The following is a 15049-nucleotide window of genomic DNA, read 5'->3' as shown; positions in this document are numbered from 1 at the left end:
AAGCACTACTAAGTTGAGAAGCTGGGTTGGAAATACTTCAGCGTCCCACTCAGCGGTCTCTTCACCACAATGGTCTGCTTTACACACGCTCCATCAATCCACACATCCATATCTCACACGCTACCTTCCCATTATAGAAGACGATCAGGATCTGGAGCTACTTAAACTCCTTCGCTCGAGGCAACAGCTCTTTCCAAATCAACAGGGAGAAATCAACCATTTTCATCAGAGAACTGTGCCCTCAGATTCAGAGTTACAGGCACTAATTCCAGTCACTTCATACTCAGCTGAAAAGTGCTCCAGTCCGTCTTAAAGGTCACATTTTGATAAAACCAACCAAAAAACAAGAACCTGAGTTTGCGCTCTCTAAAATAAATATATATTCCTTAAGATTCTGTCTATGGTAATCACAAGAATGATGGCAGACAGGGGGCAACCCTCTCAGAGTCCAACACCCACTGAAAATATATTTGACTACCTGCCAAGGACACAGAATGGCAAAAACAGTTCTGGAAATGTGGGAGGTATAGAGGTAGGTCAAGTTGGTCCTTTTATAACTCCACTTTCTACTGGAAAGAACATTTTAAACGTTTTAACAACCAAGCACACATAAGAGACAATGACATGCAAAAACAAACTGCTCTTGACACGACACAGATTTATTATGACTACCTCTCTCCCCGCCATTGTTCACTTTCTATTAGCTGCTCATGGCGTGCGTGTCCATTGTGAAGGGTTGCTCGTCATAGAAGACTGGTGCTATCTGTGCAACTTAATACTACTTTTGTGACTCTCAGCCGTTGTTCATTTCTTACAAAAGACACTCATGATCTTGTCTCCTTTGTTGTTGGAAAGTAGCAATTGTCAAGCAGGCCCGAGACAAGCGTAGCTGTGGAGACATGTGAACTTATTGTACACACACAAGCATGTAGCTCATTGTCCACTGTTTAGACATAAGGCCTTTACAAAATATAATAATTATACAAACAGATGCAAACATCTATGCTGAACCAAAAAAGTTACATCTATTTTACTTCATGTACAAATTGAGCTAGACAACATGTTTTTGGCATAATTGGACAAATAATCCATAAAAACCTTTCCTATGAATTATTATTTTTTGTTAACTGGACTCTTGTACTTCCTCTTGGTCCTCTTTTTAGATTTGAGAAGATCTTGCCTGTGATAGAAGACTCTGACCAATCACAAGGCTAGATCAAGTGAACAGTGAAGAAGTCTGCATATGAAAAAAGATGCAGTTAAAATTTTATCTGGTTACTAGAGCTTCAAATACAAGGTGAACCAAAAAGTTTGCACTGATTTCCTTTTAGTGCTTATAAAGTGTGTGCATATGCTAATCTGATGGGAAGGGCTACAAAAACAGAGGGGAGAGATGCATGATGACAGCCTATTCTGAATTTCTGCCTGTAGATTTCCTAGTTAAAAGTCAGTTAAAAAACGAAAAGCTACCAAAGGTAATTGGATGAGTTATTGAATGCAGAGCACCTATCTTGAATGCAGTGCATGTATAAGCTAGTTTCTAATGTAACAGTTACTTCTGTACGTACAAGTCTTTGTTATTTCTGGCTCTGCATTTCTTTATTTCTACTTTTTGGTTTGCAAGACCTTACTGTATTTACATCTTTAGGTATTAGCTTTTGGTCACAGCAGCTTTAAATCAGTACCCTTCAATGAAATTGCCTCAGTTTGCCCAGATCAAGTACATTCATGTGGCACTTTCACATTCCAATGTCAAAAGTTTCAACTTTTCACATGTAAATGTACAGTGAGGACTGCTCGCCAACTACTGAGTCTGAAATTGAGAAAGCATCCAATTTTATACAGACATGTTCTACTGACTAGGAAGCACCATCAGTAGAATTTTCTCATTTGTAACAATTTGCCTCAAACTAAACTGGCGACATCCAATGACGAACCCTGCACAACCTGCAAGCCACCATTTCAATGAGCTTGGAATGAATTTCACAGGGAGATTTTTTTTTTTTTTGCAATGACCAGGCACTTTAAAGGGTAAGGGTAGGTTGTGTTACTGCTTCTTTTTGTATTTGCTCAGTTTTTCTTGGCGTAACAGCTTGCGTAAACATTGTTGCAACTTACTTTTAAAAAGCTTCCCTATCTGCAATACATAAACCTGTTTTTTTCTACTTTACGTAGAAGGCATGACTGAGTAGAAACAAAGAAGAAAACTGAGTCAGTGTTGTGGGTAGTGGCGCACTACTGGGTTCAATTGTTTGTTGGCTTTTGTGTATCCTAGAAGGGAACTATCAGTGTCTGTCATCTGTGGCTCAGCGCTGTCAGCCCTACAGGACCACAGCCACATATGGAGGTAAGCCCATTTGAGACTTATTAAAGCTAGACAAGTACAGCATCCCCCGACTAGCTACTTCGTAAAAAAAGCGTGTTCCTCTCTGCGTGGTGTCCAGCCTGACTTAGTTTGCCTCATAACACACACCAGAGCAAGTAAACTGCTTTGACAAGTACACGCAGAGACCCAACTCACCAGACATTAATACACAGGCATAGACACATACTCCTCCTATTCCTCTCATTGGGACTGTGTGTGCTGTATCTTGCTGGATCTCAGTGTGAGTCTCAGTGTGTGAGTGTCTTTTTTCCTCATCTTTTTTTTTTTTTCCAGGCATCCATCTCTGCATCTCGGCCTTGCCATCTGTTCTCCATGCTGTGGAACATGGCGCTCCCTCTGGCTGCAGGCGTTTTCACATGGTGGCAAAAATTGTCAATTGTGGAGTTTTTAAAAAAAGGGGAAAAAAAGCTGAGGACAGAAATTGTTTGGGATGTGGTCTAAAATGCCACAATTCAGACGTGAGTAAGGAGTGTGTGTAAACATGTCTAGTTTTGATCTTGTTTGAAAGGTGTGGGTTATTTATATATATGTCTTTGCATATTACTTTGGAAGAAATAGCAGTTTTATCTGTTGCCTTTTTTCCTTTTTTTGCACTATATTTAAATAGTTTAACAGTTGCTACACTAATTGGCAATTACTGGACCTACTGCAAGCAGGGTTCCCATAGTAAAGTTTTTCCATTTTAAAAGCTGGAAGTGGCAGTAATTTTGTTTGGTTGAGTGCGTATTTTTGTTTTTATCATCTGTCTACCTGCTGATTATCCTATTAACAGAGCTTGCCACCTGCTAAAGTTGGACATAATCAGCAGTAGAACCACATGAAAAGTTGCCTTCTGACTGAAGGAGAACTTTTTGAAATGCAAATATAGTTTGAGATTATTTTTTTAAACATTTCAAAAGCAAAGACAGGCATGAGAAGTTTCTCCTAACGTCATATTTACGACTCCATTTCTCCACCACTAATCTGGCTTTAGAGCAGCAGCTTGGGGTTAAGAAAAGCAGCTTTTCCCCCCAACATCTTTCTGCCAGGAGGAACCAGAGGGGTTCCTCAGCCAGGTGGCATTTATTATCACTCTAGTGTGTTTTGCACACGACTCATGAGATGTCTCAAATGACATATCCAAGAAGCATCCTGATCCGAACCTCAAGCCATCTTAACTGGATCCTTTGAGCTCCTCACCCTCTGGCAAAGGAAAATTCCAGGCATCCAGCAAAGAAAGCTGATGTTTTTCATTTTTGAGTGTTTCTACTGATCTAAAGCCACAGCTTACTAACATCAATACAGCAATACACCACAAATCGCCTGCTGATGTTATCCTGACTCATTAACAAGACTTCTGATGTATTTGCAATAACAACCTGCTCCAAAAACTTTCCCAAATAATTTGTCTTCAGAGAGCCACAGACAGAGAAACTAAGTCACAGATGGCTGGAAAGCAGCCTTACTAAATAAATGTTGGAGATCAATGTCTGAGGGCAACACATCAATATCACCAGCAAGAAGTATGAATGCTTTCTTGAAGTTAAAACGCCATCTCTTAGTAAGCAAAAGAAGAATCATGACAAGGTACAATCTGTTTCTTGTATGCTCATAAATTCAACTTGTAATTAAGGCCTCAGTGACACAAGGCAAGGGGCTGGTTGGCCTGGCAACCTCTGGTTGCTAGGGAAAAATGTATATTCCCCAATTGGTTGGTGAGTGGTCGCTGTCAGCCCCCGAATGAAATTGGTCACAAAGAGGCCACAGCACCCAAAGCTTCCTTGTCATGGCTTTGGTCGTTAACAGACTGGAGCAGCTGCCCATAGCTTGTACAGAAGATGTCACGATGTTTGCAAATACTTGCCAACTACTAGCTGGGCAGAAGGCAATGCTAAACAGCGTGTTGCAGTTTTCACAGTTTTGTGACTACTCGGTTAGTAGTAAGTGTTTGTGGGCAAGTTGGTGCCTTCCATGGAAGTTTGGGCGACTATGGCAATCTGCTGATGACTAAAGTTATTACAAGGAGGTCTCCTTTGCCACCAAATCCACCTTGTGACTGCCCGGAATCATTTGCCAATTATTTGAAGAATATACAGGCCACCCTCCCAGCCTGTGATTGGGGTCTCTGACTAGTCTCCAGGCCTGCATCACTGGGGCTTTTACAATCAATCTCACCCTAACTTCAATCTCTAGCAACCACTTGCCAGTCTGTCAGTGAGTACACATTTTTCCCTACCGGTGGTTGCTAGATGTTGACCTACTGTTCCCTCTCTGATGCCTAACTGACTTAAAATTTCAAAAGCCATGTGACAAACACTACATAGGTAAACAAGTTTGAACATATACACAAATAGAACTAACACAATATACACGCCACTGACTCTACACTTTACAAATGAAATTCTTCATTTTGTCAGACAAAAAAACCCCAGTCTAACAGATCAAATCACCAGAGAATGCAGAGAAGAGCTATTGGATAGATCTAATAAAGTAAATGGGTTCACTAAAGCTCCAGGGGAAAACAACACCTGGGAATTAGGGAACTTCTCAAGCTTTGGTTCAGTGTGGACGTGAGGAAATTATGCACATACACGCATACACGAAAGGGCAGATGCACAAACAAGGACACCGTCATACACCCATGTTCTCACAGACACACATTCGCGCACACAGTCTCATACACACAATCACGCTGGAGGTCTGCTGTGCCTCCCAGAACTCCCATCTGTTGAACCAGCAGTCCAGGTTGGTCTTAATGAGAAATAATGAGCCTTCACTAAATAACAACAGCTTGGATGGATTTCACCTCCACTTCAGATTTTATTAGAATGGCATGGAGAGTAGTTCATTCTTCAAGCTACACAATGTATTTGTTGTAGTTCAAATGACATTTTGACATTTAATTTCCTTTTTTTTTTTTCTGAGAGTACAAAGGAAACTTGAAGCTAAATGACTGTTGGCACATTTTCATCATCTACATCTTGTTATAAGGAATGTATAAGGAAAGCAAGCATTAATTTACTAGAGGGTGGAGAAAACATTATTAAACAAACGTTTTCAAGTACAACTCATACTGATGAATTTGGGGTAATTTCCCGCTATAAAATCCAGGCTCTGAGTAATGAGTGCAAAAAGGAGTTCAAAAGGGAACTCATTTCTTCAAACTTGACATATTTCTCAAATAAATCAGAGCACAAATTTAATTGCTAGGCCTCTAACAGCTGCATGGCTGTCAGCAAAAACACCATTAACATATAGTTCGTGTGCTTGAGTGTGTCTGTGTGTGTGTGGCTGTACAAAGTCCAAAAGGCATCATGTCAGGGAATCCAGCTGTCCTTGGACGATTTCGAGCTGAAAGAAAGAGGGGAAATGATGAGTTTTTGGAGTGAATGTGTGCACAAAAGAATGACACAAAGAAGGAGAGGAAGTCTGAAAGAGATATTTAAAAAGAGAGGGAGTAGAATGTATCGAAGTATGAAGCAACATGGATACTTGGCACAAAAACACGAAGATGATGTGGCATGAAAGTGGCATGGACACACACACGAAACATAACGAAACGAACCTTGTTGTACAAATCAAGCAGTTGCTGGTGGTTAAACTCAACGAAGACATTTTCCTGAACCTGGAGAGACAGAGAGAGAAACGAGGTTAGAGACAAGCAGAGAGGCATGACATTTATGGGAGGAAACAATCGAAAAAGTAAGAAAAGTTCAGAAATATACAAAAGCAGCAGCGACGAGGAGAAGCAGCGGCGATGAAAGCACATAGGTAAGAGGCATGACGCAGATTTCTCGAGCTGGCTTCTTGTGCTTTCTATAAAAGCCTTCATTAATTATTACTGCTCTCTGACCAGAATGCACCATCTTTTAAGTCTTATCCATCAGTTGTTTAAAAATACACAGAAGAAAAGAAGCTGTCCACCCTCTTGCACAGGGAAAACCCATCACTCTGTCTCCATTCTGTTGGCTTACTTTTAAAACTTGTAGACTTCTGTCACCGTGTCACCAACCGTAGTACAAAACTACACACATGACTCAATAATACAGGACACTGCTTCTTCTATACTGTCAAGCATATAAACCATCATCCGCTTTCTATATTAGAATTAAAGCAAATACTCTTTTTTCAGTTTATTCTTAAACGTTTTTTTCCATCTCACAAAACAAAAAATATCAAGTAATATAGATGTGAAACACCATGAATGCAATCATGTGACAGTTTAATGAAATTAGTCCTGTTCAAGAAACATTTGCATATGCATGGTGTGACTTTTAGAGCTAAAAACATTTAGATTCATTTGTCTACATGTTTGCTTTTACCAGCAGACAGGTGTAGTGTAATGTCACAAACAGCGGGTCACCCAGGGGAAGCTCATACAGCACACTGACTTGAGGTTAGCACACTGCAGACATTCAAGAAAGAAATGTGTGATTTGAGTAATGGGGAGCCTGTGCCACAGTAGATCTTTATGTCTAACAATGCCTCTGGCTCCTGTTATAGACTCAGGAGTGAAGTCATGTTAATGATGGATCACGAAAGTTAGAGGAGCTTTTGTTTTTTTTATACATTAAATGATGCATTTTTCATCTGTGAAGCTGGAATATCAAACTAAGATACACGAACAGTCCAAGTTTGCCTTTAGTTTCATAAAGTTTATTACTTTATGTGCTAATTCTTAGGTTAACACTGGAGCCTTTTTTCTCTGCAGACTCTGTAGAAAACTATACAAAACCAAGGGCAACCATCACTGAACTACCATCGTCATCATCGTCATCATTATCCCATCAGAAACTCAGACTCAACGATAATCCACCTCTGTGAGCGGGCGTAATGGGGAGACACTTTATCAACACCCATCACAGAGAAAATAGCTATAATGTGTGAAATGGATGGAGAGTACAGAATGAGAACAGCAGTTTTGTAGCCAACTAAAGTGCATTTATTGACGTTACCCTAAATGTACCAAACTCTGATCCAAGAAGGATAGCAGACAAGAGGGAAAAGACAGAATGAACGAGATAGACATGAAGGGAAAAAAAGGAATCAAATAAGTTCATGCTGAAAGGCAGTAAAACTAAATGTGGGTTTTCTGATTGTACACTCCCATCTAAAGCTCCACTCCCAGCAGTTCGGTGCTCGGAGACTAAACGGAGCTTGGGGGCTTGAAGCTAACTGGCTGACTGGTTGGGTGGGTGGAGGGAGGCCATGTGTCATGGTAAATTAATGACAGAGATATTAATTAGAAGCTACATTAAAAGTCCATAAAAGAGGGAACAGAGGGCTGTTATCTCTTGTCAAAGCTCCCACTCGACAGCAGCTTCACAACACAAGGAAAATGTAGGACAGCCTTGAATTTAGCTACAGCTGAGGGAGCGCTGCAAGGACAGCCCAGCAGGTACTGAAACAACTAAATAAAATGTTGTTACTGAGCGAGATAAAATGAAAAGAAGATGCACATCAAAGAAGATCTACGAGGTGATAAATCATTTCTCAGAGGAAAGACAGTTGCCGTTAGGAAATGATTTGATTTGAAGGAAAAAAAAATTGTGCATGCAGTGAAATTAGTTGAATGATGAACACGTTTTGCTTCCAGTAGCATTAATCAGCCTCAATTCACGCAACTCCCTCCCATTGATCTCCACTGTGGCAAACACTATTATAATGAGCAGACTCCTGTGCTGCATAATAACTTATCTCGGTTAACAGTCTTTAAGTGTGCTCGGGTCACGGCAGCACCAGGAGACTTGGTGGAAAAGCAGAAATAAACACTTGTCAGCTGGCTGAGCTGCCTATTGTTTTCTGACAGAGGTAAGACAAGGGACAGCCAAAATGACGGTTGTATGTATGTGACTGTGATCAAAACTAACCTATGAGAAAGTGCGTACAACAAACCGCAGTAACGCTTGATGTCTTCGTGTGTTATGGTTTTGTGACTGACACTGTGTTCTGATAAGATTTTCAAAAGACTGCTGTGTGTGTGTGTGTGTGTTTTATCTTGGAAAACGCATTCCTAAATGTGTATGTGAGTGTGAGTGTGAGTGTGTGTTTGGCCCATCAAATTGTTCCTCAGGGTTGAGATTTTGCCAGGCAGTAACCCAACAAGGCTCTGACAGATCTGGGCTAACACTAATGGGGATAGGATGCATCATCCTTGTCATCACAGCCCTGTACGGCCCTAAAGTAGGCGCACGCACACATACAGATATACATAAACGTTTCATCTGTCTTAGTGCTAAAAAAACAGAAAACAGGATAAACCCATTAACATAATCACAGATTCACTTGCATCTGGTGTTCCATATGCACTACATGTTAAACCGTATATAGGCTAGACACTGAGGGAAACCCAAAGCACGAGGGAGAATGAACAAGCAAAGGCGTAAATTAGCAAATAAAGGAGCTATAAAGTCATAAAATAAATCAACAAAACTCCTTGAAATATATCCTTGAAATGTAGGACAAACTTTTCTTCTCTCAGTGCTAAAAGCTCTCAACAATGTCACTTGTACAATTCTCAAGATGAGTCAACAAAGTCACAGAGGATAAAGACTCTTTGGGGATTACAGCATAACTCACCATGAGGACACCATGTTAATTCTTTAGTCTCTGGACACTTAAAGTGAAATTAAGTGGCCTTCAGTGCTATCAGTAATAACAATGTTATGTCAGTTTCTCCAATCTGGATGTGTTGTTCGATAGCAGAGAAACAAAGACAGTGAGATATTAAATAGATGCACATTATAGGAAATGTTATTTAGAAGGGAAAAAAGGTACGATTAACGAGGAAACTGACTGTAATGTGAATGTAACATCATTATGTAATAAATGGTTACTGATATTCTGGCTGTGTTCACTTGAAGTTTTACTTTTAAATCATGGTAGACAACCTGTCTAATTGGCAGCTTTAAAAACTGGACCCCAAACATCCACCAGATTCCCCATTTCTTTTATTGCACCAAAATTGGGTTAAAATTCTGTTGTGATTATTACTATTTTGGTTATTTCATTTTTTATATATGCCTTTTATCCCCAGGACTGCCTTAATTCTTACAGGTACTGAGGAAACATTCCTCAGAGATTTTAGTCCATATGGACATGATAGCATCACACAGTTGCTGCAGATTTGTCAGCTTCACATCTATGATGCAAATCTCTCATTCCATCACATCTTCCATCACTCTTCTGACATCTGATGACTAAGGGGGCTATTTGAATACAGCGAACTCACTGTCATGTACACGAAACCAGTTTAAAATGATTTTGAAGCTTTGTGACATGACACGTTATCCTGCTGGCAGCAGCCATCAGAAAATGGGTACACTGTGGTCATGAAGGGACATGATCAGAAATGGCAGTCAGGTAGGCTGTGGTGTTTAAACGATGCTCGGTTGGTACTAAAGGGCCCAAAGTGTGCTGAGGAAATATCCCCTACATCATTACACTAACACCTGGCCAAATTGCAGGTACAGAGCAGGATGGATGCATGCTTTGGTTGTTGCTGTTTTTGGCAGATTCTGACCCTACCCCAGCAAAAATAAAGGCTTATAAGACCACACATACTGTTTTTCCAACCTTCTACTGGTCAGTTTTGGCGAGCCTAGGTGAACTGTATAACAATTTCCATTTCTTAGCTGACAACAATGGCACCCTTGAAGCAAACGAGCTCTAGTTGCTGCTATAGCCCATTTGCTTCAAGGTTCAACTGTTGGATTCAGAGATGCTCTTTCCCCTACTTTGTTTTGCAACAAGTGGTTATCTGAGTTATATCAGCCCGAAGAAGTTTAGCCATTTTTCTCTGTTCTTCTTTGGCAATACAACCCTTTCTCTGAGAGATCTGCCACTCACTGGATATTTTCTCTTTTACCTTTTTCCCATTCTGATGCTGGATTAGATATAAGATATTTGTATTAAGGATAAACTGTGGCTGTTGCTCAGGAGGCAGAGCAGGTCATCTACTAATCGGAAGGTTGGTGTTTCGTTCCCTGGCTGCTCCAGTCTGCATGCTAAATATCCTTGGGCATGATACTGTGAATGTGTGCAAATGTTAGACAGAAAGCACTTAAGCACAAAAAAGGGCTTATATGAATGCATGAATGGGGTATGTTGTGTAAGAGCTTTGAGTCCTCGAGTAGAAATATATAAGAATCAGTTGCACAAGTGTACCTAATGAAGTGGCTGGTGAGTGTATATAGTTTTCAGAGATGGATTTCTATGAACTTGGCACATACATTTGTTGCACCCAGGTGAGGAAACCTAGTAGCTCCAGTCATCCCCTGACTTTGTATCCAGAGCTGCAAACACCAAATCTTTCAATCTTTCACAAATACACTGAAATATTTCAAAATTAGATGTTGGAATTCATCTCTTTTTCCACCAGCATGACATCTGTGATTCATACTGCAGGTCTGGATGAACCTTAGATAAACTTCTTAGGTTGACCCCGACTTTACTGGTCCATTGACTTTCCATCGAGTGTCACAATCAGGCCAAATAAATATCGGCATATTTGTATGACAGGTGTGTTTTCTTTATGACCTCAGAGAGTCACGAGTGTGAATGCAGACTCTGTCTTGTTCTCGTACAACCTGTTTACTCTTGGTCTTCTGAGTGTGTTTTTTTTTTTTTTTTGGCTTGTCATATTTTATTTTATAGATCTTACTATTCCTGATCTGAGACATTACTCCGAGGAACACAACAAAATTTGACCATGACCTAAAACCTAAACCCAAACTGAAGCATTTTAAACAAGAATTTCCACTTTAAATAAATATGAAATGGAAAAACACTCCTGAAGCTCAGAGAGGCAATCATCTACTGTCATCTAGATGAACAACAGGTAACTGCAGCACTGACGTGGAGAACAGAGCAATTTCGTGTTATTCAGCTTAAAGAGGTTTGTTGTATTCTTAAGTGCTCCAATTGATCCAATTGATAAAGAAAACGACACTTTCAACAAATGGTGCTTTTATCTCATCAAGTTGTTACTGTAGCCATTTATAACAATTTTAAAGAGACTGTGGTGGACAATATGGAGCAGTAGCGGCTTTTAATTCACACGAGTTCATTGGAATGGGGCTAGGAGGACGCAAAAACGCACTCTTCATAAATTATTCGCTCCAGTACAATAAAGTAAAGCTTGGATTTGAAACACTTGTCAAAGGAGTGATTTTTTTCTTTCCTGAGTGCTACACAAAAACTGGATTTCTTACTTCTGACAAATATAAAACAAAGAAGGGCATGGTGGGAATAAGGAACGGGAGAGTGAGTACAACATGAAAAGGAAAATAGAATGACAAAAAAAGAGAGGATGGGAAATGAGCAGCATACTGAAAGAGTAGAGGGCAAAGTGAAGAGTCTCAAAGACAGAATAGTATCTTAAAGGGCAAAATAATTGTGATTATCTAAGAGAAGGTTCTTTGTGACAAACCAAAAAAACCCTCTTCTATTACTTAAATCCAGAAATTTGCAAACCAGATATAAAAACACAGCTGTGGATAATTTCACAGAGAGCGATAGAGACTCAAAGCGGGCACTTTGTCAGGGTGAAGCTGTCTGCTGGGTGAAGCAATCTTAAAATATGCATGGCAGAGTCGATACCAGACAGACACGATGTGAAGCAAATCAGAGTCAAGTGTTGAATACAAGTGACAATCAATCTTCTGCAGAATAGTTAAATGATATGTGTGGCCGTGTGAAGGGGCATCGCAGTGGTGCCGCGGTGAACACTGTCACCTCACAGCAAAACAATTTTCGTGTTTGATTGAGAGCCTTTCTGTGTGGAGTCTGCGTGCCGTCCCTGTGCCCGTACAGGTTAATTGACCATAATCTCGAGTGTGAGTGAGAAGGGTTTGTACTCTCGCATTTTTGGAAGATCGTTTGCAAATTCAAAGTTAGGTTCTCAGTACAGCAGTTTTTTTGTGTTTGTGTGTCTATTTTCAAGGCACATTCTGTGAAGTTCAGGGTTGACAGCACTCACAGTCCTCTGTGCAAAAACATGCTCACTGTACAGCTTTGTTTTGCTGCTGCGCTCACGACAGTTTCAGCTGAAAATAGTTGTGAAATACGACTGCGCTCATCTGCATCACTTCTCAAGAAGTGGCGGCATTTACAATACAAACACTGTCCTGTCTGAGGTGAAACTAATCCTAACTGTGACTAACAACCTAATTATTTTGATCTACTGAACAAAATACTTTTTAACCTTCTAAAAACAAGCTGTTTTCAAAAAAAGCCCCTAAACAAACAAGGTCATTAGAGATTCCAGTGCCTGTAAACACAGACCCTTAAATTCTTCTGCAAGATGAATTCACGAGTTATTTTTTTAATTCTGGTGCAGCGATCATCACGTGATTACTTTCTGTAACTTCTCAGCCTGCCTCTGTCATCTGTGTGTGTAGAAGCAACCAGCTGTGCCATAGTCATGACAGTTGGGAAAGAAAAAGCATTTCCCCAGATAAGCGTTTTCCCTCTGGAGCACCCAGATACCCATGTGGAAGGTTTTTAACATATCTTCCAGAAATGATGTCACATTCATGAGAGGTCTTAATTAGCAGAAAAAAAACATGAAGGCTGTGAAAAATTAAAAAGAAAAGACTCATCCTCTTGGTATTTACACAAACTGTAAAGAGTAATAAAATATTTTTAGGCCTTGATATGTCCCACATGTGTATGGCAACTGACATAAATGATTTAAGAAGTTTTGAAACCATTGATTCTGACAGATTTTGAGAGCATTAAAGTTGAAATATTTAGCACAAAAAAATGTTTTGCAGTTCATCTCAACCAAAACAAATGTGATACAAAAGTTTTAATGAAAAACTTTTGAATAAAAGCGCTATTAACCTGCCTTACTGGTTGCTTTAATACGACACAAGAAAGAAAGAGTTGCTCTAATTTCACCAGCTGAAGAGCTCTGCAGTTAGAGGATACGGTACAATCTCTATGACTTTGCTGCATTACAAGTTTTCTGTGAGCTCTTTCAAAGTTTGTTCAATCGGCAGACTCTAATGCCGTCTCTCTGTTGACTTTTCCAGACAAAGAAATCTCTACTCTGAAAGACAAATAGATAGAAAGGGAGATGGAATATGCAGGAGGTTAAGCTGTTGGATTTTACTGGCCCTATTCTTACCACACACACACACACACACACACACACACACACACACACACACACACACACACACACACTTGTAATTAGTGACCATCTTTTGATGGCAATACACCAGCTGTGACACCGGTGAGCTCTTGGACCTCAACTGCTGTGGAAAATATTATATTTTAATATACATAAAATGATTTAATAATTTTTTAAAAAACTACAGTGGCCTTGAGAGGTCAAAAACATTGCAGCGTAAGAAAACACCCACAAATAGAACAATGCTGGAAAAACCTTGCAATGCACAGTGGAAATGATTAGGGAAGATAATGATGTTACGGACGCCCTGTCGAATGGCAGAAACTGAAATATGTGAAAGATTACACTGAGACACACTTAAAAGAAGTGGAGGATTCATCGGTACTGTGAGGGGGAAAATATGCACGTTAATGTGTGTTCTTATTGCTTTATTCAGATAATACTGTAGTTACAGGCAGCTGCTCCAGCTCATTGTTGACTCCTCTAAATCACTTCTTTTTTTCTGTTAATTTGCTGGTGTTTTCTTCAGTTTCACTACGTTTGACCCAAGGTAAGATGACCATGGGATCGTTGCCTGTCCCACAAGGCTGTGAAAACAATGTAGGTACTCAAGAAACGAATTGATATTAAAAATTACCATTGGATTAGGTATGCATTTGTAACAGCATTAGCCCCGTCTTCACCTCCTCTAGTTAAACGACGTATAACCATCATGTTTGCAGACTGGCAGGCACTGGCAGTGGAAGTAGTTCATACCAAGTTAAGCCCCGGTCACCCAGGTTTAGATAGTGACCTAGTGGCAACCCGAAATCCTTGCGATGTCCGGTAATTGCTAAATGACCGAAATAAAAATTTTCCTTTGCTGGCTTATTTTCCATTTGCGGTTGGTGTGTTGGAATACACATTTTTCCCTAGCGACCAGTGGTTGTCAACCCGTCACTAGGCCTGCGTGCTCGGGGCTTTACTCAGTACTAATATCTCAGACCAGATCCATCTTCAGACTTGAACTTCATTTGAAACCACAGCTGTAAAATTTGGGCTTTGCATAACTAGCGCTGTTATTGTGTTGACAAACTCTATCTGGACAGACCGACATAAAAACATCTGCCAAAGTGCTCAAAACCCTCTTTGTCCTTCTTTGCCCCTCCAGGGCCAGACTTTGTTGAGATGACACACAGACACACAAGGTGAAAACAATACAAGCTTTGCTATGGCGGGTGGTTACAAATACACCCTTCCCTTTCCTGGTTGCTAGACGGGTATTTTAAAATGCACATATGCTCTTTGTTTCAGCTTGGCTTCACTGAACATACAGTGTATTAACAAAAAAAACAAAAAGGAGCAACAATAGAATGAGTGTTGGTTTATCTTATTCTTCTGGCTCCAAGTTGTCTTTATGCTTGACTGCCGTCCTGTCTCTCTGTAGCCAGTTTACAGTAAGTCCTCTGTACACCCCTGTTTGTCAGTTAACCTAAAGTGCACGCATCACTGCAAACCTGTCTGCTGATCCTCTTCTTTGTGGTCGTGCTAGCGAAATTTCACAAGCT

The 15049-nt window shown here is 40.2% G+C and overlaps 1 protein-coding gene across 2 annotated transcripts in view; it reads right to left on the bottom strand.

Moving 5' to 3' along the window:
• Positions 1–5165: 5165 nt before the first annotated feature.
• Positions 5166–15049, bottom strand: part of commd10 (COMM domain containing 10) — a 64684-nt gene continuing 54800 nt past the window's right edge. For both annotated transcript variants that reach the window (XM_085180106.1, XM_085180107.1), the window contains 2 exons: positions 5931–5990; positions 5166–5716 (listed from right to left, as the gene is read on the bottom strand). In XM_085180106.1, the coding sequence (XP_085036232.1) occupies positions 5678–5716; positions 5931–5990 (99 nt within the window). In that variant the 3' untranslated portion in view covers positions 5166–5677. The remainder of the gene's footprint in view (positions 5717–5930; positions 5991–15049) is intronic.

Source organism: Neolamprologus multifasciatus, chromosome 12, assembly GCF_963576455.1.
Source record: "Neolamprologus multifasciatus chromosome 12, fNeoMul1.2, whole genome shotgun sequence".
Taxonomy (NCBI): Eukaryota; Metazoa; Chordata; class Actinopteri; order Cichliformes; family Cichlidae; genus Neolamprologus; species Neolamprologus multifasciatus.
This window is presented reverse-complemented; position numbering and strand designations above follow the sequence as displayed.